The sequence below is a fragment of the Phragmites australis genome, chromosome 7 (assembly GCF_958298935.1).
Source record: "Phragmites australis chromosome 7, lpPhrAust1.1, whole genome shotgun sequence".
NCBI lineage: Eukaryota > Viridiplantae > Streptophyta > Magnoliopsida > Poales > Poaceae > Phragmites > Phragmites australis.
Window position 1 is genome coordinate 11592720 of NC_084927.1, and position 25593 is coordinate 11618312.

At 42.2% G+C, this 25593-nt stretch overlaps 1 protein-coding gene across 3 annotated transcripts; it reads right to left on the reverse strand.

Annotated features, from left to right (window-relative positions):
• Positions 1–6099: 6099 nt before the first annotated feature.
• LOC133923983 (ER membrane protein complex subunit 8/9 homolog) lies at positions 6100–11535 on the reverse strand. 3 transcript variants are annotated; one of them, XM_062369324.1, is made up of 5 exons: positions 11370–11535; positions 10758–11244; positions 10604–10663; positions 7387–7553; positions 6100–6305 (listed from the first exon to the last, which is right to left on the reverse strand). In XM_062369324.1, exons 2-5 carry the CDS (start codon positions 11130–11132, stop codon positions 6275–6277), a joined length of 633 nt encoding a protein of 210 aa, XP_062225308.1. In that variant the 5' UTR covers positions 11133–11244; positions 11370–11535; the 3' UTR covers positions 6100–6274. The 3 variants fall into 3 exon arrangements, with proteins under 3 accessions (XP_062225308.1, XP_062225310.1, XP_062225309.1); XM_062369326.1 differs by having other exon boundaries at positions 10758–11227; positions 11370–11530; XM_062369325.1 differs by lacking the exon at positions 11370–11535 and having other exon boundaries at positions 10758–11335.
• Positions 11536–25593: the final 14058 nt, after the last annotated feature.

Genomic DNA, 25593 nt, shown 5'->3' on the forward strand with positions numbered 1-25593 from the left:
GTAATTTGCACCTTAAGAGATGTGCAGCCAATTCTCAACTAAATATTAGCATTAATCTTAACTAAAACATCAATTCTTAGCCTTAAACATGAACACCTGTGGTGAGAGGAAGCATGACATTACATACCCGATTGAGTGGAGGCCATTAGGGTTCATCGGTTTGTCGATGTAATGGTAATGTTTGATTGATGAACCCTGATCTCGCACGAGGTAGCGATGAGGTTGTCGGTTTCGAAGCGTGATCTTTTGATGTGGTTGATGCAGATGCCGGTGCAACACGTAGGGGTTGACAGTGTGGTCATGGTCGACGTGTTGCCGGTGAAGATATGCAGGCAGTGTGGTGGAGGCGATGGTCTTCACCCTGTTGTCAGCACTCGTTAGGTTCAGATTGGTAGGTTTTGGGATGTGGGGAGAGGTGAGAGCTGACATAAAATCTTAGCTCGTTAGCTGCTAGGACTCCCCCATATCTATATGGCGCTGCACGGAGCGGGACCGCAACCATGATTGTGCTCCCACTCAGAACATGTAGGTGGGCTCAACATCTTAGACCTGGTTTCGGTTGAGATACGTGAGGAAAGCCAAGATCAAATCCAACATAAGGAAGAAAATAAGAAAATGAGCTAGCAATTAAATGGAATAGCATTTTTAGTTCTAAGAGTAGGTTTTGAGTCAGAAAAAATGAAGCTAGCATCCCTAACATCTACGTTATCTATGCTGAAGAACTTTTGTTAAGTGGCCGACAAACCCGCTTGGCTCCCATCTGCTCGCGCACCGTCATGCGCACTCGACATCTGCTGAGTAGCAGTGGTGCCTGGACGCAACAGAGCTGCCAACCTACCCTTCTTCACCAGCTACTGCCACGCATCCACGTTGATGTTGTCCTCCACTTTCCTTCACAAATCAATGTTTCCAAGCCCTAGGCTGGCCCATTCAAGTTTGTGATGGGACTAAAAAATCTATCATTTGTATAGTAAAATCCAATGAGAATTTGAGTCCAAACTCCAGGCTGAAGCCCAGGTTGACATAGGCCTGGTTCCGCCCCTGCTGGAGGTGCGCCGATCGCCGATTGAGCAGGGCTAGTCACCAAGGGTGGAGGCGCAGCTGCTAGGATCTATCTGGTGAGGGATTAATTTGTGGGGAGCTGCTAGGATCCTAAATCAACCGTCCATTCCAATAACCGTTTGAGATGTTCATCATTACTGAAAAATCTCGAGATCTCCACATTTAAAATGCCCTGGGATGAAATGCCATGAGCTATGCCAATGGCCAATCGACACTCAAACATCAACTCAAAGATTCCAGTACAACGGATATCACTTAGCATAATTGCCTAGGAGAATTATTTGGTGCTTTCTTTTTTTCTATCATAGAAAGAACTTCCAATTAGCTGTTTGTTGCATGTGTGTAGCGAAAAAGGCCTTATTAGATTATGATTGTGGTTTTGGTGATTAATGACAACATAGTCATTGGGACTAACATGTTTGTCAAGAATATATGTTAGTAAGTCTCATGGATGCAACACATAAAAAAGCCACCGAAGCCGGGAAAAAGTTTAGTTGAGTTGAAAAAAGTCCTAGGAGAAATGACTTCACCAGATGGTCCGGTGTTCACTATGTTGAACTCACCGAAGCATTTCTGATAAGGGGGATAGAGAGCTGAAGACCTCACTGGATGATCCGGTGATAAGCAAATGTGCTCACCAGATTAATTCATGCAAGAATTCAAGTGCTGGAAAATGAAGATGAACTCACCCGATAGTCCAGTGTTTAGCACTATTCATTGTCCGGTGAGCTTTGTAGCAGAGCAGAAGAAGTTGAACCCACCGTATGGTCCAGCGATCAGAGGAGATACACACTGGAGTAATTTCAGTACAGAAGGTTCCAAGTGCTGAAGAAGGAAGATTAACCCACTGGATAGTCTGGTGATAAAGGGATGTGCACCGGATGCTTACACCGGAGCAATTTATAAAGAGAAGAAGGAAAGGCTCAGATGCATCAGGATAACTCACCGGATAATCCATTGATGAAGAGGATGTATACATCGAAGTGTCCGATGTTCACAGAGGTTTAAGTGGGGTTCTAACAGCTAGTTTGTAAGAGTGTACTCACCGGATGATCCGGTGCTAGTACTACTATTCTCACCGGATCATCTGGTGCTAGTACTATTATTCTCACTGGATCATCCGGTGTTAACAGCTTTTTAGACCAATTGGGTTAACGGCTAGTGCGCGAGTTTGAGGCTATAAATACCCCTCCACTCAGTCATTTGAGTGTGCTGGAGTCCAGAGAAACTCATGTACACATGAGAAGACATCCAAGCCACCAAACTGGTTAAAGTGATCATCCAAGGCGATTAAACACAAGATTAGTGAGTGATTAGTGCTTATAGGCCTAGAGTGTGAGTTGCTAGGTGATTGCTGCCTAAAGAGTGGATCAAGGAGTGATCCAACAGTGTACCTCTTGGTACGCTGGCACCTTAGAATCTTGATAACTTGCCAGCAAGCTTGTTGACCCTCCGACTTGGTGTGAAGCGGTGGCAAGGCGATTGTACGGAGACGCGGAGACCCTTGCCTTTGTGGCTCAAGCTCCGAAGTGATCACAGCGACGAGGAACCGGAAGAGAGGCTAGCGGTGAGACCATGCCTTGGTGGCTTGGTGGCTCATCCGAGTGGAGGCCTTGTCTTTGTAACTTGGTGGCTCAAAGGTCATGACCGGGTGCCAACCGGGAGCATATCCTTTGTGGAGCTCCAACGTGGACTAGGTGTGGCATTCATACCATTAATACCACAGGGAAAAAAATCCTTGTGCCGAGTTTGCTCTCTCTACCTTATTTACATTTCCGCATTTACTTACTTGCAATTTATCTTTCTAAAAAGGTTGCAAGTGGAAATTAATATAGGTTTATCTTGTGTTATTTTTGGAGCCAAAATAGTTTTAAACGTCCTAATTCACTCACCCCCCCCCCTCTTAGGACGTCACTGATCTCTACAATTGGTATCAAAGCCTCGTGCTCTTTATAGGCTTTAAATTTTAGAGTTGTGACCTTCGGGGTTAGGATGGATTCCCATAGTGCTCCATTTTTTGATGGCACAAATTTTCCACATTGAAAAATTCTAATGTCTTATTATTTGCATGCTAGAGGCTTAGATGTTTGGAGAGTCACCGAGGAAGGGATGAAACCTCACATCACCAACAAGGAGAGGCAATTAGATGTTATTGGCAAAGAATATCCTTTTATCATCTATATTTCTTGATGCATTTAATGACATTAATGCTACCTTTGTTTCTAATTATGAACAATTATTGTGCAAATTCAATTTACTAAATAAGGGGCGTGAAGAGCTTAAGGCTAAATTTGAGTGCATTGAATCTCCAACTAAGGTCTTTTTGAATCAACCTACCTCTCTTTTTTAATTACAGTCCTAAGGTATATGCTTCCACTTATTGTGATGATTGAAATGTTTTATCTAGGTCACCCCATTGCAATGAGATTTGTATTGAGAATGTTGTTGTAGAACGATCTAATGAACTTATTGCATAAGAGAAAGATGAGCTCAAGCAAGAAGTGGAGAAGCTCAAGGTTGACTTGGCGAGATTGAAGGGCAAAGGACATGTCTAACCTCCACAAAATAATCATGCTTTTATGGTGAAGAAGCTTGGGGAGGGGTCAACCGCGACATGCTTGAAATGACATCAAGAAGGTCACAAGTCCTTCCAATGCAAGCAAGTGAAGAAGTGGACCAAGGAGAAGAAGAAGATGGCAAACCTCTCCAACAAGACCTCCAACCTCCACACCAAGCCCAACTACAAGAACAAGATAAAGAGCAACCACTACAAGCTCAAGAAGAAGGAAAATAGCAAGTTGATTGCACACATGATAGGGAAGAAGGATTGGAGGTGGAACCAACCCATTTGGGTACCAAGGAAGTCATCACCAACATGAAAGAGCCCCAATCAGTTTGGACTCCAAATAAGACTTGAAGCCCAAGACGACTATGGGGATTTGCAGGCTTGGATTAGAAGATGAAGTGAAGTTTCAAGCAAAGAAGCCAAGTGTATAAGATGGGCGCATTAATGAAGATTAAGATCCTCATATACTCATATCCCCATCCAAAGGTAAAATAGGTAAATGTAGCTAGATTCTTGTTCATATATTTTGTTTTTCTTCTAGCTCATTTGCCTTGTCTAGGATTGCATGTGCTTATTTCAATTTATTGCAATACCTAGTGTAGGTTTTCATATGATAGGTTGCTTGTATTTCTCTCTTATCCATCAGCAACCTATATGGTTTATTAGTTGTAGGCTTCTTTTATGGCACTAGTTTTATATTTGATATCTTTTATGTGCCATAATCTAATCTATAGGATATGTCCCCATTATTGTCAATAGCAAGTGCATATATCTCATAAGTATTCAACACTTATATGCACATATATAGGGGGGGTATATCTTATAGGTTGTGATTTTGAGACTAATATGTGTTTCAAGTTGAATCTCTTGTAGTCTCATGGAGCAATCAACATGTCCCCGAAGGTATGCAATGCTTAAACGCTTCAATTGGTATCATTGTCAAATCTTTGTTCATTTAATCTACCTCCATGCATAATATAGCTTAAACTTTCTATCTTGACATATTGTCTAGTTGTGCATATATTTCTTTCTCATCATATATATGCACACATATAGAGGTAGTTTAGACTATATTATGTGAGTTTCATAAATTATAATCCATGTGTTTTTATAGCTTTCAATTGGTATCATTCTTTTGTAGCGAGATTCCTATAATTGGTATCATTACAATTGGTATAATTTTTAATTTGATCATGATTTTTGAAGCTATCTCCCATCTGCACTAATATTTTTCCCTTTAAATTCAACATGTGCATATGTCCTTTTTGGAAGATTGTTGACAAAAGGGGAGAAGTTTGACGACCATAGCAAGGAATGCAAGATGAACAATGAGGGGAGATTGTAGCAAGTGCAAGATACATAAAGGTTAACAAAGGAGGATAAGCTCTTGCTTAGGTCAAATCAAGGGAGAAAGTGACAATGGAGAAAGGAGGAGCTACAACAAAGGGGACTAAGTGGTAAGAATATGCATCCAAACAATGTGGTAAAACTTTGTGCTCATTTATGATATTACGTTTGGAATTATTTGTTCTGTGCCACTTGCTTTGGTTGTGTTATCATCAATCACTAAAAAAGGAGAGATTGTAGCGGAAATGACCATATTAGATCATGATTGTGATTTTGGTGATTAATGACAATATAGTCATTGGGACTAACTTATTTGTCAAGAATATAGCTTAGTAAGTCTCTTAGATGCAATACATGAAGAAGCCACCAAAGCGGGACAAAGTTTGGTTGAATTGAAAAAAGTCCCAGGAGAAACGACTTCAGCAGATGGTCTGGTGTTTGTTGTGTTGAACTCACTGGAGCATTTCTCATAAAGGGGAACAGAGGGCTGAAGACCTCAGCAAATGGTCCGGTGATAAGAAAATGTACTCACTAGACTAATTCATGCAGAGAAGAATTCAAGTGCTGAAAAATGAAGATGAACTCACCGGATAGTCCGGTGTTTAGCACTGTTCATTGTCCGGTGAGCTTTGCAGCAAAACAGAAGAAATTGAACCCACCGGATGGTCCGATGATCAGAGGAGATACACACCGGAGTAATTTCAGCATAGAAGGTTCCAAGTGCTAAAGAAGGAAGATTAACCGACCGGATAGTCCGATGATGAAGTGATGTGCACCGGATATTTACACCGGAGCAATTTACATAGAAAAGAAGGAAAAGTTCGGATGGCTCAGGATAACTCACCAGATAGTCTGCTAATGAAGAGGATATATTTTTAGAGCCAAAATAGTTTTAAATGTCCTAATACACACCCCCTCTTAATACGTTACCGATTCCTACAATTTATGCGGCAGTTACTGAATTGTCTGGATATGTTTCAGAGTATAAACATGAAAATCTGATGCTTCGTGAGTGAAGGGTCATGATGATGAACAAGTAAAGGTTTCGACAACATATATGTCTGGATCCTTTATGAAAGGAGACACAGGGGAATTTTCCTTGGTCGAAAAAAGAAGGCAACGACTCAATGTCAATCTTAGCATTTTCAGCTACTATAATTCTTACAAAATCACTTGTTTACATTAAAACACAATCCATGCTAAGCAAAGTCCATGATCCAGCAGGACAAGCCTCGGCACCTCCACTTCTAGCAAGTTTCAATAATAAAGTAAACAAAAAGATCAAATCATGTAATTATTTCAGTCAAGGAGGCCTGGGTTCAACCAATCCCTGGAAAACATATAGATATAATGTACAAAACGTCAGCAAACTAGACAAAAGCAAGACAGAAATTAATAATGCTGCATCGAAATAAAATATTAATTATAGTTTGCTTTATGGTTTACTAAATGTGTAAACCGCCTGTCCATTATCACAATTTTGTTTCTTGAGAAACATCTAAAGTGAGTACGATGTCCAAATGCTCCTGCCTAGTTTTCCAACAATATTTTCCCTAGTTTCTTATGGTAACCTCACTATATGACGCCAATCTGACATGGCACGCCATAAGCAAAGGTCGGGCTCAAGTATTTTGCAGCAAGAGCGCAGGTGATGGTTGAATGCTAGGTTAATGTGCATGGTGGTCTCATGTCCTTATGCAATTTCTTAGCATGTGCCTCAACTCGGGGACTTGGAGGGAACTGACTGCAAGTGGGGCCAGAGGGTATATGGACAATAGATTCACTCATGTGGCTGTCACGTCAGGGACAATACATTCCCAGGAAACATTTTTCAAAAAATGACCCTATTACTTGCTTCTTGGTAAAAAATGTTATTTATCAAATGGTTGAAAACTGTTACACCACATGGGAAATGAAATTTGTTCAGTTTTAAAATTTAGTGCTGCTTTTTCCAAAAACAGATATACTCCTAGAATGCGTGCAGTCAACCTTCTTAACTTTGGCCACTACTGCACAAAAGGGTATTTACATTCGCCACATGAGAGTTGTCCATGTCCCAAACGAGAAGTCAATCGGACCGGATGTAGTACCAATTTATCCAACTAAACGCAATGAACAATATTCACAATTTTTACCAGTTAGGTCTAATTTGACTGATTTCTGGTTTGCCATCTAAATTCTGGAACCACCACTTTCAAGGGGGCTCGAGAATTGAGCTTATTCCAGTTTATTGAACCCTGACTGCCAACTAGTATGGGTATACAAAATATATGGGCAAACTTTGCAAAAACTAAAGTATTAACTTATTCATTGAGTCCATGTGCATAGAGCCAAGTGACAAATAATTCAGACCTTTAACAAAAAAAATTCGGCATAACCTGCAAGTGCTTTTAAGAAAACATTTGACTTACTTGCTGATATCATCAAGGTGGTCGTCGAAATCAACAATTTGCTCCCATTTTTTTGTCGTAACATGATCAGCTAGGACAACATTGGTAGAAGGTTCTTTTAGAGCCAGCTGACTGCTCCCATCTGATCCAGCCTGCCGCCAACTTTTTGATGAATCCCTTGTGTATAACTGCATATGCCATTAAACCATGTGTCATGAACCATGCAGATAAAGGCAAGCTAAGTGTATTAGTTCTTCAGGAATCTTCTGTTGTCATAACCGACTTTATTAGTAACTAATGACATTTTTAATTATTTTTGTAAGTGATTCAGGGCCTGGTTACATAACTGAATGTGTAACAATAGTCTAACAAGATTCCACGATCATCTATCTCTGAACCACCATTTTTGGCACTAGTTGACTATGAAAGACTAATAGATTTCATACCAGAAATCAGGCATGTCAAAGTACTTTCAACCAAAACAAAACTATAAATCATGTTGTGCAGGGAAATTTATCTAACACTAGTTCATAGTGTTTTCCTCCACATATGCAATGCTCAAACATTCTTTCCCCACGATTTTCTTCTATGTTGCTTGATGGCAACTTGGCATGCTAGCAGTGGGGTGACTTGTGAAGATTAAACAAGTGGCAGCCATGTGGAGGCAATAGTATCAGTATAAGGTGATGAACATGCATTAAGAATAAATATACCACACCTTTAACTGACATTTAGTAAGTGCAAAACTCTGAACCGCAAACAAATGTCACCTATCTTTCTCTTACCCAAGTCACTGCTACTGTTTGTTAGCTGCGGGCAATATGGAAGAAACTGAGGAACAGGGGGAAAAGAATGCTAATGCTTGAGTTTTACTCGTTTGGCTAACATATCCTTTAACTGTAGCACCTGTGCATTGCAGAATTCTATTCTTTTAGCATAATTGGAATAACTTATAACTGTTCAATTATCTTGCTAATGAATGAATGATCTGGTGGCCATGTCACCGTTAATATAAATAGCTTCCACAGAACACCATGAGATATGTGCAATAAAATCATTATTCCGGAAGTTTTAGACATATATAAGACAGATGCTTCTTAAATCACACAACCTTTAAGTAACACTGAAATGTTTGTGGATATATAAATGGAACTTATTAACTTTTGCTTCTACAAGTTTCTTGCCTTTTAGAAGCCTGGTTCTAATTTCGTCTAATATTACATACCCACATAAGATCTCATAGCACAAAAGCCGAAACATATTTGCTTCTACTCTCACTTATGCACTGGAGTTAAAGATTGCATTGTTCATGTATCATGGAAGCATATGATATCTTGCAAGTTTGTTGGGTATATATAAAAAATATTCAAATTACGTATAGCGCCTAGTAGGTTATGTTGAAGGAATGCATATTCCCTAATGCACAAACATCTTTCCCCTTGATTTTCTTCTATGCTGCTTATTCGCATGCTAGCAGTAGGGTGATTTGTGAAAATGAAACAAGTGGCAACTGTGTGGAGAGCAAGCATTAAGAATTCATACCACACAACTTTAACTGGCACTTAGTAAGTGCAAAACTCTGAAACCTCTATGGCTATCTCCACTAACTGCAAACAGATGTCACCTATATTTCTCTTGCCCAAGTCACTACTACTGTCTGTTAACTGCCAACGAAATGAAAGGAACTTAGGAACAGGGGAACAAGAATGCTCATCCTTGAGGTTTGCTCATCCGGCTAACATATCCTTTGGGTGTAGTACCTTCGCATTGCAGAATTCTATTCTTGCATAATTGAGAAATGGAACAAATGAATGATCTGGTGGCCAGGTGAAATTCTGCTAACGAATGGGTTATCTTGTGGCCATGTCACTGTTAATATAAGTAGCTACCGCAGAACACCATGAGATATGTGCGTTAAAATCGCTATCCCAGAAGTAGAAGACATATATAAGACAGATGCTAGACTCAATAACAGAGCTTAATTAGAGACCCAGAGCAAGAACATATTCTTACTCCAATATTCCAAATTTCCAATAGCAAAGTACTCATAAATTCCACTGCCCAAATACAAAGTCTACAAGTTTACTATCATGTGTCATCATATTTCCAATTGCAGCACCAACCTTATCTTACTTTAAGATGAAATACAGCATGTCTATCTGATACCAAGATGACAACTTTTTCAACCTTGCTCAAATCCTATGTTACCTGGACACGCGTGTCCGAAAAAAAATCCGCACGTCAATGCGTATCCCCGCGTCGATTCGCGTTGGACATGGCACGACACGCATCGGACACCTGTAGCCGCATCCAAGAATGGGGAGAGGAGGAGGCGGCGACCCGGGGGGGAGGGGAGAGGAGGCGGTGGCAACATGGGAGGAGGCGGCTGCAAGGGTGATGGGGAGGACGGCTGTGGGGGCGACGAGGAGCAGGCGGCGGCGACCTGGGAGAGGGAGGAAAGGGCGGCGGAGGGGGGGGGAGAGCGGAGGCGGCAGCAGTAGGGGAGGCGAGGAGGCGGCAGCGGTGGGGGAGACGAGGAGGAGGCGGCTCGGGAGACGGGGAGAGTGAGTGATTCGGGAGAGAGAGTGAGGACTCGGGAGTAACTGAAGCCCTAGTGGCTGGCTGGTGGGTTGCTGGGCTGCATTAGTGGGCTCTCTTCCTTTTTTTCTTTTTTCTTTTCTTTTCTATTTTTCTGCAGCTTTTGTGTAGTTTTTATATACATTCTTTATACTACAAAGTTACAATCGGATGTTTTGATATTTGTTGATCACAAAATAATATGTTTTTTCAGAAATATTGTATTATTTACTAATAAAAATATAAAATGATGTATTTTTAATATAATATTTATATAAATTAGACGAATCTCCGAATCCTACTTTCTAGAGTTTGCCGAATCGGACACTCCGATACCCGTGTCCATGTCCGTGTAACACAGCTCAAATCAGATCTACTCTATGCAAGTCTCCATGGAAGGTTTCCAAGTTTTTTGGACTTTCCTGAGTCCGAACCAGACAACCTAGATGTGATACAAATTCAAAGGAAAAGCGTTCATCCATGGCATAATCAACCCGATGGTAATCATAAAAAGTAGCTTGAAAATTCTTGTGCACCATAGATGCTAACACATTCTAGGACAACGCAAAAGACAAGTAAAATCCTCGCTACCAACACTCTTAACACTGCTAATATCTTGGTATCAATTCGAAGGCATTAGCACGACCATTTCAACGAGTACCTGAACGACAGGGTCGCGAGACTTTCCCTTGACAGCCTCCTCCAGCTTCTTGTTATCGACCTAATCAATCAAATCAAAACCATAAGAATCCAACACCCCAAATGAGATCTGCATCCCCGAAACCGCACAGATCGGGAGAAAGAACGGTGCCCACCAGCAGCACGGCGGACCGAGGGAAGTAGCGGAAGATGTGGTCCCCGACGCGCTTGGCGACGGGCGGGAGCTCGGCGTCATCGCGGCGCGGGTTGGAGTGGTAGTACCCGACGACGGCAAGGCCGCCGTCCTGGGCGGCGAAGTGGTCCTCGACGAGGGTGAGCGCGAGCTCGAGCGTGGGGAGCAGCGGCAGGTGGTGCGGGTGGTGGGAGAGCGGCACAGCGTCGACAACGCAGATGACGGCAGGGGAAGAGGACGGTTTGACGAGGCAGCCGACGAGGAGGCCGTTGACGGCGGCCGCCGGGTGCTTGAGCGCGTGCATCGAGAGCTTGACGTACGCCGCCTGCGCCACCTCGTAACGGCACTCCGCGCCCATCTCCGATCTGCTGCTCCGCCGCCGCCGCCGTTGCCCTTCTCTGCTTCCGATCGGAGGAGGCTCTCTGGGCTGGGTGCTGCTGCTGCTGGTCTTGGCTGCCGAAACGTGAGATCTGATTCGAGCGAAGTATCAGATTTACTAGAGGCAGATGGGCTAAAGATGAAGTGTTGCTAGCCGCCCAATTCGGGATTGGACGACAAGGATGATTCCAAAGAAATAATTTAACGTATTTCTTACTGTCCAGTCGATTAAAATCCACCGCGATTTCGGTGGATAAGCAACACCCAAAGACGAGCTCCTTTTCGGGTTCAAAGAGGGGTTACCAGGTCGGTTTGTGTTCCTCGGGTTTGAAAAGGGTTTTAGGAGACTGTTAGTTTGGTGGAGGCAGCAGTGGTAGGTATAGTAATAAGATGAAGCGTTATCGGTCACGGATGACAGTGGATCATCGGTGGATGGTAGTGGTAGCAGAGAGTCAAAAATCGACTAGTTAGTACGGTGAGGATGTAGAAACGGATTCAATGATAGAGTTGTTAGGGAGGGAAGGAGATAGTTATTAGGATGAAACGTCATAGTCATCATCTTGCGTACTAAATAACAAAGAAACATGTGGACTAAAAGAAGAAGGAATGCACATGATCGACTAAGATTAGCTCAAAAATTAGTCGGCCGATAAGTAGTACGACCCTGGATAACATTATAATGGAAAAAAAAACATTGGTACAAAATAAAGTCCTCAAGTTAGCGGTCGAAGCGCCCACATCAATGGTGGGTCCCACCGGCTAGTCCTTAGTTCGCATCACAGCAACTAACCGTTGTAGCTATCCGTTCGTTATAATTTGCCATCTCACTGCCATCTAATTTAAAAGATAGTACAAAAGATAACTCCTTCAATAGTGCACCTATAACACACTTCCAAAATTAACACAGGACCCATGTGTTAGTATTATTTTACTAACTCATCTAAGCCATCGCCTACCTTGTGCACGTGTGCGATGTTGTTGATGCCAAAATCGCATCATCGTTATAATATATTTTCAATGTAAAATACTTTAATTCACCCTTTTCCAACTTGTTATTTATATTATTATTACGTAAAGCTAGATATTCATGTTTTATACTTGAGCACTGCATACTTTATTTCTACCATGTTAATATTATTTTTATGTATTTTAATGCAGGATAAAGGTGTTATAAAACTTTCATGAACAAACCATAATTAAAAAAGTCAAGTCGAAGCCGACCCTAGGTGTCCAATTTACAACATGCATCTTATATCTATTATTTGGGCACTTCAACAACATCAAATGAAAAATATCATAACATCAAAGTTGTAGATCTCGTCGAAAGCTATAATTTTAATATAAATATCGTCACTATCCGACTCTCCATGAATTTTCTATAAATTTCTAAAGATAAGTTGCGTGTAGTGGACTCCCGAGAGGTGTCCTTACCACGACCGTACTGATCCTCAGGAGAGCATGAGAAGGTCTTAGATGAAGTCCTAACTTGCTTTCCTTGACACATAAAGAAGATATTTTGAATGACGAAACTACCCATCAATTATTGGATTGGATTATAATCAAATCAGAATGTTATGAGGCCCGCATCACACCTATATGCCTCTCAAAGGTGTGGTTGGCCTGCTCTCACCCCACATAAGGGAGGTTATCCCCGAGATCTTCTCTATTTCATCCACACCAACAAGACTATTTCTGTGGTGCCCTAGGGCTTTGCCCTATGTGTACCACTACTGGAAGCCTCCTAACACCACCAACATCACCTCCATCACTCCAGCGCAGATCTCCTTCACCATTTCCACCACACATCAATCTTCATTTGTACTAGTTACATGTCCGTACATTGTAACGGGAGAAAAAATCCACATGATAAAATAGTTGATGGGTGAAACATATGCATTGCAATAAAATAATAATCAATTTAACAACACAAAGTTAATTGATACATAGGTTCCAGCGATATAGAAAAGTAATACCAATTCATGTTCTACACAAAACAATTGTGTTTTAGACACACCATACGTCAGAGCATACGAATTCATGTTTAGAAAATCATCAATGTCTCCTCATGAGAAGACTCAGACAACAAAAGAAATGCAGCGAACACATTAGACATTTCACGATATACAGTTTTGTCAGAATGTGCTCTGTTGGCTGCTTATCAGGATGCTTTAGGATATTTTGTAGTTAGTAAATAGTCATATAGTACAAAAATTATATCAGTAACATTATGTCCCACCAACTTATAACATGGTTCAATACATAACAGTAGCAGATATCTACAACTAGGTAATAAATACCCAAACATTTGATAGTATTTGGCTCCTAGGGCAGCATGTGCCACCATATAGTGGGGTTAACTGTTAAGAATGTGAAAAGAACTGGGAAATGCTAGTCGAATACAACAGTGACAAAAGCTTGTAGATAGTCCCCATGGTGTTTTTTTTTCTAAAAACATGTGTGCTATTAACAATCTAGCAATCTCGATAAATATAGAATTATAATAAGCTCAACTATTGAATTATTGTGCCATACCTCAAACATTGAACTTTGCCATCTACTTTGCATACATATATGATGCTCGACCTCGAGCATCTAAATTATAAAATCTTAAAATTCATAGAAATAGAGAGAAACAAGGATCTTACATACCGCAAATCCTCTTCAGAAGCATGGATACGCTCCAAAGACCGCAACTAACAGAACCATAGCTCACTAACCCATGTACAATTTTGTGTGGCTACGTGATAAACACTTTTGAGAACAGAAGGTGCCTGCCAAAGAAAAGCATCTCTTGATATTTAAAAGAAAAAATATTATCATCATGATTGATCTACATGTATTGCCATAGAAGTTTCTAGAAGGAACTTCAAGGTACTGTCCAGGTAACTTGTGTATTCCATCCATAGTTCACTTGAAACAGCTTGTTCATACAGGACTTAAACACGAACAGGTCATCGAAAGCCTCCTCAAATTTGATGTATTTCTGTTTAATCCAAAAAAAAAGTGACATTGAGCTTACTAAGAACATGAGTTTGGTAAGTAAAAGTAACGAATATGTGCGGATAGCAATGTTAAAATGAAAACCAAGTAAGCCCCACACCAGATAACCAAATATAAACTGATTGAGAAAACTGAAAGGTAGCAAAGAACCTATGCAACTCACACTTGTCAAATACACAAATATACAGTATAAGAGGCATATATGATTTTTTTGTTCGCAAATAAGATTTTCATGAAAAAATATTTATTGAGAAGGGTCACGCAAAAAAAGACAGTGAACTAAAGAATAAAATATTTTTGCTGCAAGATCATCAAATGGAATTGTCTTCCTATAACTTTCAATGAAACAATCCAGAAGAAAAAAGAGAGAAATTAGGTTAAAAAATAAAAAGGGGGAAGAATTCAAAAAAAGATATTTTTCAATAAAGATGTAACTTTTCCCCCAAATTTGAAACAAAAGAGCTACTCAGAGAGACATGATCTGAATTTTGTTTAAAAAAAATTGACACAACAATGGGTGTGCATCTTAATTTTCAAGCAAATAGTAGCAGGATGAATTATAAATAAGATTTAAGTTATACATTGACAGATCGTAAACTACGTTCACCATACCAAAAAGTTCTACAGTTTGTCAGCTTTAGATGTGCGTACATTACTTATTGATCCTCGGGCTTCTCTAACGCGTTACACTCACCATCTGCCAATGCAATATCTATAGCACTCTACAACAATCAAATAGCCTAAACAGTAACCATGTCACTCTTCCACTACAAGATTAACATGTAAACTAAACTGTTCTATAGCAAATAGCTCCTCAGTCCTCACCTTGAACTTGTTATTCAGGAGCCCAGCTATCCTAAGCAGCAGCAGCGATGAGCTTACCGTGGCCATTGTTCGTGCGAACCTGCAATTGCTCACAAGAGCACAATGTATCAACCTTGGTCGACTAGAAAAATTTAATGGGACAAGTGCAACCAACGAAGCAACAATTACTTCGCAAAACCATCGAACACGATTGTCACATCCCAAAAATCCGTAATTGCATAATTAAGCATAAATATGCTTCTTAAGCATTATGTTTAATTTTGTGTGATTTTGTTTTGTAACCATAAAGCAATTCGATTAAAATTATTTGGATAAGAGAAAGAAATTTGGGAGAGAAAAGAATAGAAATTGCATTTAAAATACCCCTTTTCTCTAACATGTGGGCCCCACAAGTGGCCCACCATCCCAACCACCAAATGGGGCAGCCTCACCTGCTCCCTCTCTCTCCTCCCTCACTCCCCACGCCCTCACTCAACAGCTGCAGCTGCAGCTGCCCCTCTCACTCTCCTCCTTAAGCTCTCTATCCCTTTCTCCCAAAATCCGAGCTCAAGTGGAGGATTCAATGTATGCATGTGATACCATTGCATTCTCTAACTCATGAGCTACTCATCTATCCAATCCATTTTCATTTTCGTTGAAGAATCGAGTAGTTCTTGAAGTTCTTCACGTTCTTGAGAGTTTTGGAGCAAAAATGGAGTTTTGGTCGAAAATGAGTTCTAGAGTCATGTTGCTAGTTGATGAGTAAGTTCCAAGACCTTTGGAATACCCTTGACATGTTTCTCTTTAGGCTTGGAAAAGATCGCAGCTCGAATAGACCAAAAATCCACTCAAGAACAGCTTTTCTGGGCTGACCCGGATATTCCGGCCTCACTCGGATACTCTGAGTTAGGCAAAAATTATCCGTTGAATTGTGTTCAAAATTGGTTAGGGTTTAGGGTACGAGATTGGTTTAGAATCCTTTGGATGGGACATATGCACATTTGGGTAGCACAGATTTGTAAAGTGAGCCGAATCACCCGAGGGAAAAGTTGAGAAGAACCCAAGTCTGTATCACCTGGATAATCCAGTAAGCCCAGAGACTCTGAGTAGTTGCATTATCGAGTAACCGAGAGCTTTGTTTGGAGCCTCAATCGAAGTGTCCAGCACATCCCGGATAGTTCGAACCAACCCGAAGGTTTCGAATTAAGTTAGGGTAGTGGCTAACCGAGAGCCTTCACTAGAGGATAGCCCGAATACTCCGGGCCAGTCAAATAAAAAGACAGTAACCGAGCGCCTCTCCCGGAGGTTCACCCGCAGGGTCCGAACCTGGATACTCCGAACCAATCTGGATACTCCGAATGGCTGTTATCTTTCAGATTTTGTTTAGATCGTTTAGAGTTGCTTTGATTCGCATGTCTTATACTTACAGCATGTTTTTGAGCATTGTGGCATACCTTGTTGCATTCATTCATGCTCATCATTGCGCGCATTCTTGTTTAGTGAACAAGGAGCCAGAGCGTGCCGCGGTTGCAGTTGAAGACGACTCCAATCTTCTAGATTTCTGCGAGTGTTGCGTGGATAATTATAGGTAGCCACTTGAGCAGCAAGGCAAACAACTAAGCATATTGCACCTTTGTTTAATTAAATAGAGTTTAAAATTGATAAATTATGCTTATGTATATTGCATGATTAGTGAGTCGGTGTCAGGCATAAATGGGTAGATCCTATGTTGGTTGCATTAGCTCCACTTTGAGATATTGTTTACCCGTATCCTTGTAGCCTTGAGAGCATGTTGTGATCTAAGTACTTTTTCGACTTAAATGCTTAGCAATGCATAGGTCACTGGTAGAAGTCGAGTGGTAGAATGTTCCATCGTTTGTGAGCGATAGGTTTACTTGTTGATCACAATGTTGGATATGGGTTGATGATGGTTGTATGAGTGATGAGTATGAGACGAGATGTGGATGGTGCTAGGAGGTGTTTATCCTGTCCGGATGTGGAGTTCCCCTGGGTAGGACAGGAGAGAAAACCGGACACCGTAGACCGCTTGCCTTGTTTAAGCATCGATCATCGGTGTAGTCAGTTTTAGCACTTATCATACTCACCACATGCCAATCTAATGGTAAGGCGAGCCGGATACTTTTGTAGCTGTGGTCATTTGGGGCTTGTACATCGACGGTGTGAGCGGACGGGCTTGTAGTGGTATTAGTTTGCTCTGGTAGTAGTTCTAATACCGTCACATCGAGCGATGCATGTTTCAAATGATCGGGTCTTATTGGGAAAGGTTGACATAAGTACCCTCTTGTATGGATCTGTGTGGTCATGCAAGTCGTATGGTCCTCAAGTCGTGTGGGTCTAGGAGTATCCTCCTGCAGGGTGTAAAAATATTTTGAAATGCCACGCTCTCGATCATGAGCATGCTTCTGTCTATCTACATCGGTCGTAGAGTTTTCGCTTGTAGTTGATGGTTGGATATGTGGGAGATGGTTGAGTTGGTCCTTGTTACATGTATGTTCATAATGATTCCTGTTTTTTGTTATATTCAGTTGGTTATGGCACGTTAAAGTTATGTTGTTGTTGGTTAAGTTTGTTGCTCACACATATATGTCTAGGTTGCTTACCACTTATGTTTAACTTAACCTTGTGGCTTTTCCTTGCTAATGACTCAACGCATAATCCCTAGAGTTGAGCTATGTATATGTGCTCTATATGGTATAAGTCTTGCAAGTACCTTCGTACTCATGCTTGCGTTTTCAGTGCTGCTGGTGAGGAAGAGCCAGTGTTTGGCTACTTCGTGCCTACCGATCAGGGTGACGGGCAAGAGTAGTGCATCATACTCTCAGAGGTCGTGCTTTCAGGGTGGAGCCTAAGGGCATGTGGCTCTACTCTCTTTTATTGTAGAGGTTTATGTTTTCGCTGCGTAGTTGTTGTTACCTTTTGTTGTATATTGTTAAAAATAGTTGCATGCTAAAAACTTGTAATATAAATGTTAATTACTAGCTTTTTCTTAAGCTATATTGTGATGCTAATTGTTGGAATGCATGTGTTCCGATCTTATACACAAAACACATGCCGGGACTATCAGGATGATATTCTGTTAAATCATCGAGGTTGTGATTATAAATAATGATCCTCCTAGTGATTAATTAGAATATTATTTGAACGGTTTCCCACAACAATGGTGTATGACACGGTCTCGCTGAAGGTAGCCACAGTGTTGAGCTCGGTGACAACCTATGCACCCAGACAAAGCGAATCAAGAATCAAGGACACATATCGCAAGAAACCAGAAGAGAAGAGGAAACCAAGACGACCAGTACCGCCAACAGGGGAAGTGGGGGCGTTGCCAGCGGCCCGCTTCGCCAGAGGCAACATGCAGAGGCTGAAAGTCGCAGTCTTAGCCGACCTCGTTGATGAACTCCACCTGCCTACCTGAGCCCTAGCGAGCAGGTGTGGATGCGTTGGCGATGGTCAGTGAGGCAGGCGGATTGGGGGCGAGGTGGTGCGGGTGCATGGAGGAGAGAAGGTGACAGCTTGCTATGCTAGAGTCAGGGAAGAGGGAGGCATCGGCACGCATTCTGGTGATGTCGACGGCAGGAGGCGGTACGGATCTAGTGCGGTCAAGTCACGCGCGACGCGAGGAGGGAGTGGGTCTGGCAGGATCCGCTTGGATTGAGGCTCGTTGCAACACATGAGCACACGCAGCCGAGAGTTGCGCGATCGAATCCGAAAGCCTAGCAAACCGGATTCGCGTGGAGCCAGGAGTTGCACGGCCACCTGTGCAAGGGGAGGGGTGCTTCAAGAGACAGCGGTGGTGGCCTTTCCGTTGTCCTCTACATTTCTCACCAGACATCTTGCCCTTGCCTTTCCATTTTCCTCTTTTGGCTTGAGTGCAGTTGATCTTCTCCCACTTGGCCGTCTTATCTGCCCAAACCCAAATCAATAACCCATTGGGAATCGCAAGGAAAAAGAGGACAACGGAAAGGCAAGGGCGAGATGTATGCACGGGCGTTGTCATGGATGGAGGAGGACATGCAGCGCCTCATCGGTGCGACGACCTTGGCACATGCACCAGCGATCGGAGGCCGGATCTCGCTATTGCCAAAGCCATTGGTGGTGGTGGTGGTGCCGCTGGTTTTGGGGAACCGATGGAGAATGGTTGGATCGTTTCGGTGAGCATGACTGACCTGGCTGGTGCCCAATGATGGCGGTGCGGTCAAGGATGATGGCGGCGCTTCGGTGGGAGACACGAAAGCAGGAGTGGCTCGGTCGTGGATGACGACGATCGTCGGAGAGACGACGGTGGCGTGGATCAGTGGCACAGGGTAGGAGAAGGTGGTGGCTGCGGCGGGCCTGGCACGGAGGAGGAAGGGATGGGTGGGATGGAGGCATGTGGCTCGGGAGAAGAGGGACTCACCTGGCAGCGTGGCTCCTATGTGAGAGAGGGGATGTTGTGGGCGATGGACTCATGAGTCTTGTGTAGGACTCTTTTGGTATTTTTTAAGTAGTAGAGATTAGAGAGTCTCCAGGTAACATCGTGTATATTCATTGCATATTTTATACATTCATTTCTTGTGTCTTGTAGGTCATCTTGTGGATTGTACACTTGTTTGCACGATATACCTTATATCGTTTTGCATATTTATTTCCGTCATCATGGTTGTCCATATTACGTTTGAGTAGTTAAGTCATTCTTAGGTCAAGTCAATCATAATATAATAAGGGTTATTTAATACTTGTTCACTTACATCATGCCCCTTAGTGCTAGTTGTGGTTGCATATGTATATCAGGGTAACAATAGAGGGGATGATCTATAGATGTTATGGGAACCGAGTGCAGATGAGGATAGACTATGCATCCGACTTGCTAAATTATTGACGAGGGGGAGTTACAAAGCACCACCACTTAAGGTTACAGCATGGGTTTCTCTTAATCCGTTAGTCAATAATGCTGCGGCGTATAAGCGGGGTTACAAGAGCATTAAACCTTAAATAAGGGCATATTCCACTTAGACTTCACCCTTATATTAACAATTAAATAAAGTTATCTTAAAAAAGCAATTAGATAAAGTGTATAATTATATGTCCTATAAAATGCCTTGATTAGCCGAAAGCCTAGGAACTTTTATATGCATAGTCTTCGTGTCATTAGTTAGTTTACGTTCTTATTTTTTATTTAATTTCATCAGTTAAATTTATCTATAATCTTGCACTGGGTCCCTACGCTACGACTCGAAGTTTGATTTATCACATAACAAGTTCTTTATAGATATGATAACTTAGATAATGTTTGATTGGAGAGCAAGGTGGTACGGAACGATTCTATTCATATATTTGAGGATAAGATGATTTCATTTATATATCGATGTTTGTTTAATGGATAAGATGGAATGAGTCTATTTTACTATTCGGATCCACCGTCAATATCACGTCTAAAGTGGAACAGCTGCGTTTTACTGTTTTTTTTAACGACTCTGTCCCGAATCTTTAAAAAATATTTCTTGATTTCAAAATATTTCATCCTGCTACTCTCCATCCAAATAGCTCAAAAATAAGATAAATCCGCTACTTCTGACTACGTACTATAAACCAAATATTACCTTAGGAACACCGCAGATGAAACTACACTTCGACGATCTCGTTTTCTTACAGGGCATTAGGTGCGTCCAAGAGGAAAGAGAAGGCTGAAAATCAAAAAGAGGAATTATCAAATTCTATTTATGTTTTTCACTTTTTCCGCATGCAAGAGGAAAGAAAACATTATTAGAACCACCCAGCAAGGCCAGGATGATCGATGTCGCTAGCGCTCGGTGAAGAGATAATGCCTTTTTCGCCCTCTCTCTCCATCTTAAAATGGGAATTTGGCGTGGCATCGTAAAGCTAGGTGACGTGGGTACTATTGGAGCTTCCCTCAAAACCACATAGCATCGTTCCTTTTCTCTTCACACCGGTCCTTCTGCTCTGCGTTCTCCTCTCCAGTTCCTGACCCTTCAAGCAGATCGAGCACGGGATCAGTCAACGAAAGACAAGGGCGTGCGGCCGCAGGTCGCCAGGATGCTGCACGTGCTTCCGTCGATCGCTCTCGCCTTTTAATCAAATGGCCACGAATTTGTTCCTAGTTGCAGGCCTGCAGCAGCTTCTGATCAAGCGGCGGACGTGCCACATCGAAGCCACGGCTGCCCGAAAATAGTCCTATTAAATTATAATTACAATTTTAATAATTAATGATAATATAGTTATTAAAATTCACATATTTATCAATAATATATATTAGTAGGTCTCATAATATATGAAAAAGCTACTGTAGCTGAGATAAAGTTTGTTTAAATTGGAAAAGTCCCAAAGAAACTGTTCTCACTGAATAGTCTGGTGCGGAGGAGTTTGGACTCACTGGAGCATTTTGTCCAGAGGCTATTAACTCATTAGATGGTCCGGTGATAAAAGCTTTGGTAATGCCAGAGTATTCTGTTACTAGAGTTCAGTGAAGTTGCACTCACCAGAAGTACCCTGGTGAACACATTGGAGTATTTCTGGTGAAGTGTGAGGATCACCTCACCGGAAGTCCGGTATTAGAAAAGTAAGATCACCAGAGCATTTAACAGAATTTTGGATTTTTTTTAAGGGATTTGAATATCAACACACCAAAAGGTCTGGCGTTGAAAGAATATTTTACAACCAGCTGCAGAATCTACCAATTGGTCAATGTGTGGTAGCAAAAAGTCATCCTTCGGATAAACTCTATTCAGGTCTGTGAAATCAATAAATATTCTCCACTTGCTATTGCTTTTCTTGACTAACACTAGGTTGGTCAGCTAGTCAGAATGCAATGTTTCACGTATTACCCTGACATCGAGCATCTTTTACACCTCAGCCTTTGTTGCGTCTTCTCTTTCTTTTGAAGCCTTTGTTTTTTTGGTTTCGCGATTGGGTCAACATTCAAAGTATGTTCAATGATATCTCTATTGACTCCTTGCAAATCTTTCAGCGACCATACGAAGACATCTTTGATGATATCTCTATTGACTCCTTGCAAATCTTTCGGCGACCATACGAAGACATCTTTGTTACTGTGAATGAATTCTATCATCCTTCGCTCAACTCCTTCTGTCATTTTAGCTCCTATGAGCACTGCTCTTTCTGGTCTATCCTAACACAGTAGCACTTTCTTGGTTTGTCCTTTGGGCTTAGCCTTCGACACTCGTTGTGTTTTTACCATGACTTCATTTTCTTGGGGCTTCGACTGAGGTTTTGTTACAGACATGAATGTTGCGGCAGCCCGAAGTGTATCCTACTTCAATTCTATTGTCCATTTGCTGATCTCCTAACACCAACATAATGCCTTCAGGACTAGGAATTTTCATGCACAAATAACCATGGTGTGGTATCACACCGAACTTGTTTAGGACCCCTCTTCCAAAGATGGTGTTGTATGGATAGGTTATATCGACAACATTGAAGGTTATATCTTCTGTTCGGATGTTTGACCCTTCGCCAAAAGAGACCGGTATCTTTACCTTACCAAAAAATTGATTGCCTTTCCAATGAAGCCCAGTAATGGAGTTCCAACTTGCTATAAGATACTTCGCTCCAGACCCATATTGTCGAAGGCGTCAGTGAAGATGATATATGCTGAGCTTCCGTCATCTATCAGGGTCCTGTGGACTTTACTTCCTGAAATGTTAGTAGCGATGATGAAGGCATCTGTGTGCGCGTAATCCAAGACCCTCATGTCCTCCTACGATAAGGTAATAAGGACATGTGATCACTTTGAATGGACATAACGATGGTTTACACTGACATGGTTAACCCTTCGCACATATTCTTTTTGTTGCCTCTTGGACTTTGTTTCCTTATTAGAGCCACCAGTAATTACCAACACCACATTCAGTCCATTGTTTATTGTATTCACTGATATGCTGGCTTCTGAGGGGGGGGGGGCTTCGATTACCGGCCTCGGTGGAGGTGGTGGAAGTGCTGCTTGAAAAGACGCTAACTGACCATAGGTCTGGTCTTGTGGAGCTAAAGTTGTTGGAACATATGGCTGCATTGAAGACATTGATTTCTATTGAGAAGCGAATGCCAAAGGGTTTGGCCTGTGAGCTTGAACATAGGTCTGCTGAAACTGCCATAGGTTGTCTAGCCTGTATGGCACAGCGTGATTCCACTACTCTTGTAGGATCAAAGGGTTACTTGCCTAGGCTTTCCTTCATAGCTACAATATGTGGACATTGCTTAGTTCTATGAACAACACCTTCACCATATAACTCACAGTACAACGTGCTTGGGTCCCGTGGTGCCCATCCTCCATAGCCATTGCGACCTCCACCGCTTCGGCCGCCACGGGCTCCACCACCCTGGCCTTTGATAGCTTCTTGCAAGACATCCTTGGACCCTGATTCTATCTGGTTGATTTCTTTTTGCTTCGAGGAGTACTGAGAGGCCTCATTTTTCTTTGAGTTCTTCGGCCTTTCTTCTAGCTGGCCAGCATTTGTGTCCTTGTTTTTTCAGGGATAAAGCTTCGACGTCTTCAATGCTGCCATTTCGCTTTTCCTTCGATGATGGTCCATGTAGGACCTTACATGTTCCTCTATTTTGTTGAAGAGCTCCTGGATATTCTACGACCTCTTGTGTGTTAGCTTTCTTGACAACATCCCTCCTATGATGCCCTTGATAACGACATCGATGATTGTGTCCTCACTCAACCCCTTCGCCTGATAGCGCACATGCACAAAGTGACACATATAGTCTTTCAGCGGCTCCGTCGGCTGCCACTTAACTGCAAAGAGGTCACTAGCGGTGACTTTCTTGGCTCTATTGCCTTGGAAATTGCATAAAATGGCATCACGTAGCTGCTCCCACGAGTAAATGGACCTCTGGGGTAAGGCGGAGTACTAGGATCTTGCTATTTCTTTTACTGCCAACACAAAGGCCTTCATCAACATTATGTCATCTCCACCAGCCGATTCAACTGCAGCCTTGAAGCCCATGATGAATTCCCTTAGGTTTGATTCTCCATAAAAAATCACCACCCTCGACATTTTGAAACCCAAAGGCCAAGGCTGGTTTTGCAAGCCAGTGGAGAGTGGTGATTCTGGATCGCCTGCACGTGAACTATGCCGATGATCCCGCATAGGTCATGCTGTAAATGCTGATGAAGGGGTGATAATTTTTTACGTCTCTTCACCTTCTCATTGCAGTATGTTAATTTGTTCTTGCATTTTCTCCAGAGTTCTTCTGGCTTCATCTGCTCATTGGAGATATTCAGTCGCCTTTCGACTTGCTGCCAAGCTCTCTAGAGTACATTTGTTCTGTGCAATTTGCCTCTCTAGGTCCTTAGCTTCTAGCCACCCAGCTCTTTCTGTATCAATTTCTTCCTCTTCATATTCATGTTCTTCGAAGTGATCAAAATCCTCATGCTCTTCAACATGAGGTTCCTTTCCCTTCACTGTTGCTTAAGCTTCGAAACAATTTTGAAGCTCGGTCTCTAGCCTTCTCATCAAAGCACTTTCATCCTCCTAGTGAGTTGTCTCTTCGCAAACTCGACCATCCCCATCGACCAGCACAGCCACATCATTTTCTTCTTCTTGAACGTCTTCAACTGCCTCAGATGATGTAATGTTTGGATCCGACGTGGCCAAAGGGGCAGCCGTGTCTGCACCCCCTCTAGAAGTTGTGTTAGCTGTGCCACTGATGCATCAGTGGCCTTTGGCTTTTTTTGGGTGGCATGGCTTCGTAATGTCCTGATCTCCAAGGATGACGCTAACTGTTGGAAACTTGCGTAATCAAACAAAGAAGAGGGCCTTCAGTTCACTAGAGGGATTCAAAGGCTTGGTGGGAAGCACACAACATGAGGGAACTATTCACATGTATTAATATTTCCCCCTTTCTGGTTACCATTTCGCCCTATTTATAGGCTGTACCCGACCGTTTCCCTTTACATTTTATGCTATTATCCCTCTAACTGCCACATTCTCGGCATATTCATGGGTAATTTGGTATTATCCTAAGTACAACCAGCTTATTTACAATCCATCCTTCGCTCGGGCACCCGAAGGTCCACGCCTAGCACCACCTTCGGCATCTCTTCAGTCTCCCTCCAGGTGGCGCTGAGCGAAGGTCTTCGACTGGCCTCTGAAGGCCCGACGAAGACTTCACCTGCATCAATTGCTTCAGCGTCCATGTAGTTGATTCCCTCACAACGCCAAGCGGGGGCCTTCGGTTGGCATCCGAAGGCCTGGTGTAGGCTTCACCAATACTGTCTGATGGAGCCTCAACATGGGTCACCTCTCCACAATATGGGCCTTTGAGATTTATTAGGAATTATTACTTAGGCTGGCCCCAATAATTCCAATAATCCTTTATCAGATCTCAAAGTCCCATAGAGAATTACTAGTTTTCCACTGTTATTTGATATACCAGTATTTCAGTGGAGACTGTTAAGTTGAACATCCACCTAGAACATCAAACTACACTCATTCACAACTTGAACAATGGACTATGCTTTGAATTGCAAGTTTTGTGTAAACAAGTTTCACTTAAAACCATAACTGATAATTGGCTGCTAGTAGACTACCCCGTGGGTGGAGCATATAAGTCATACTCTTGGTCTCTTCATGAGTTTACTAGAGATCACCCAA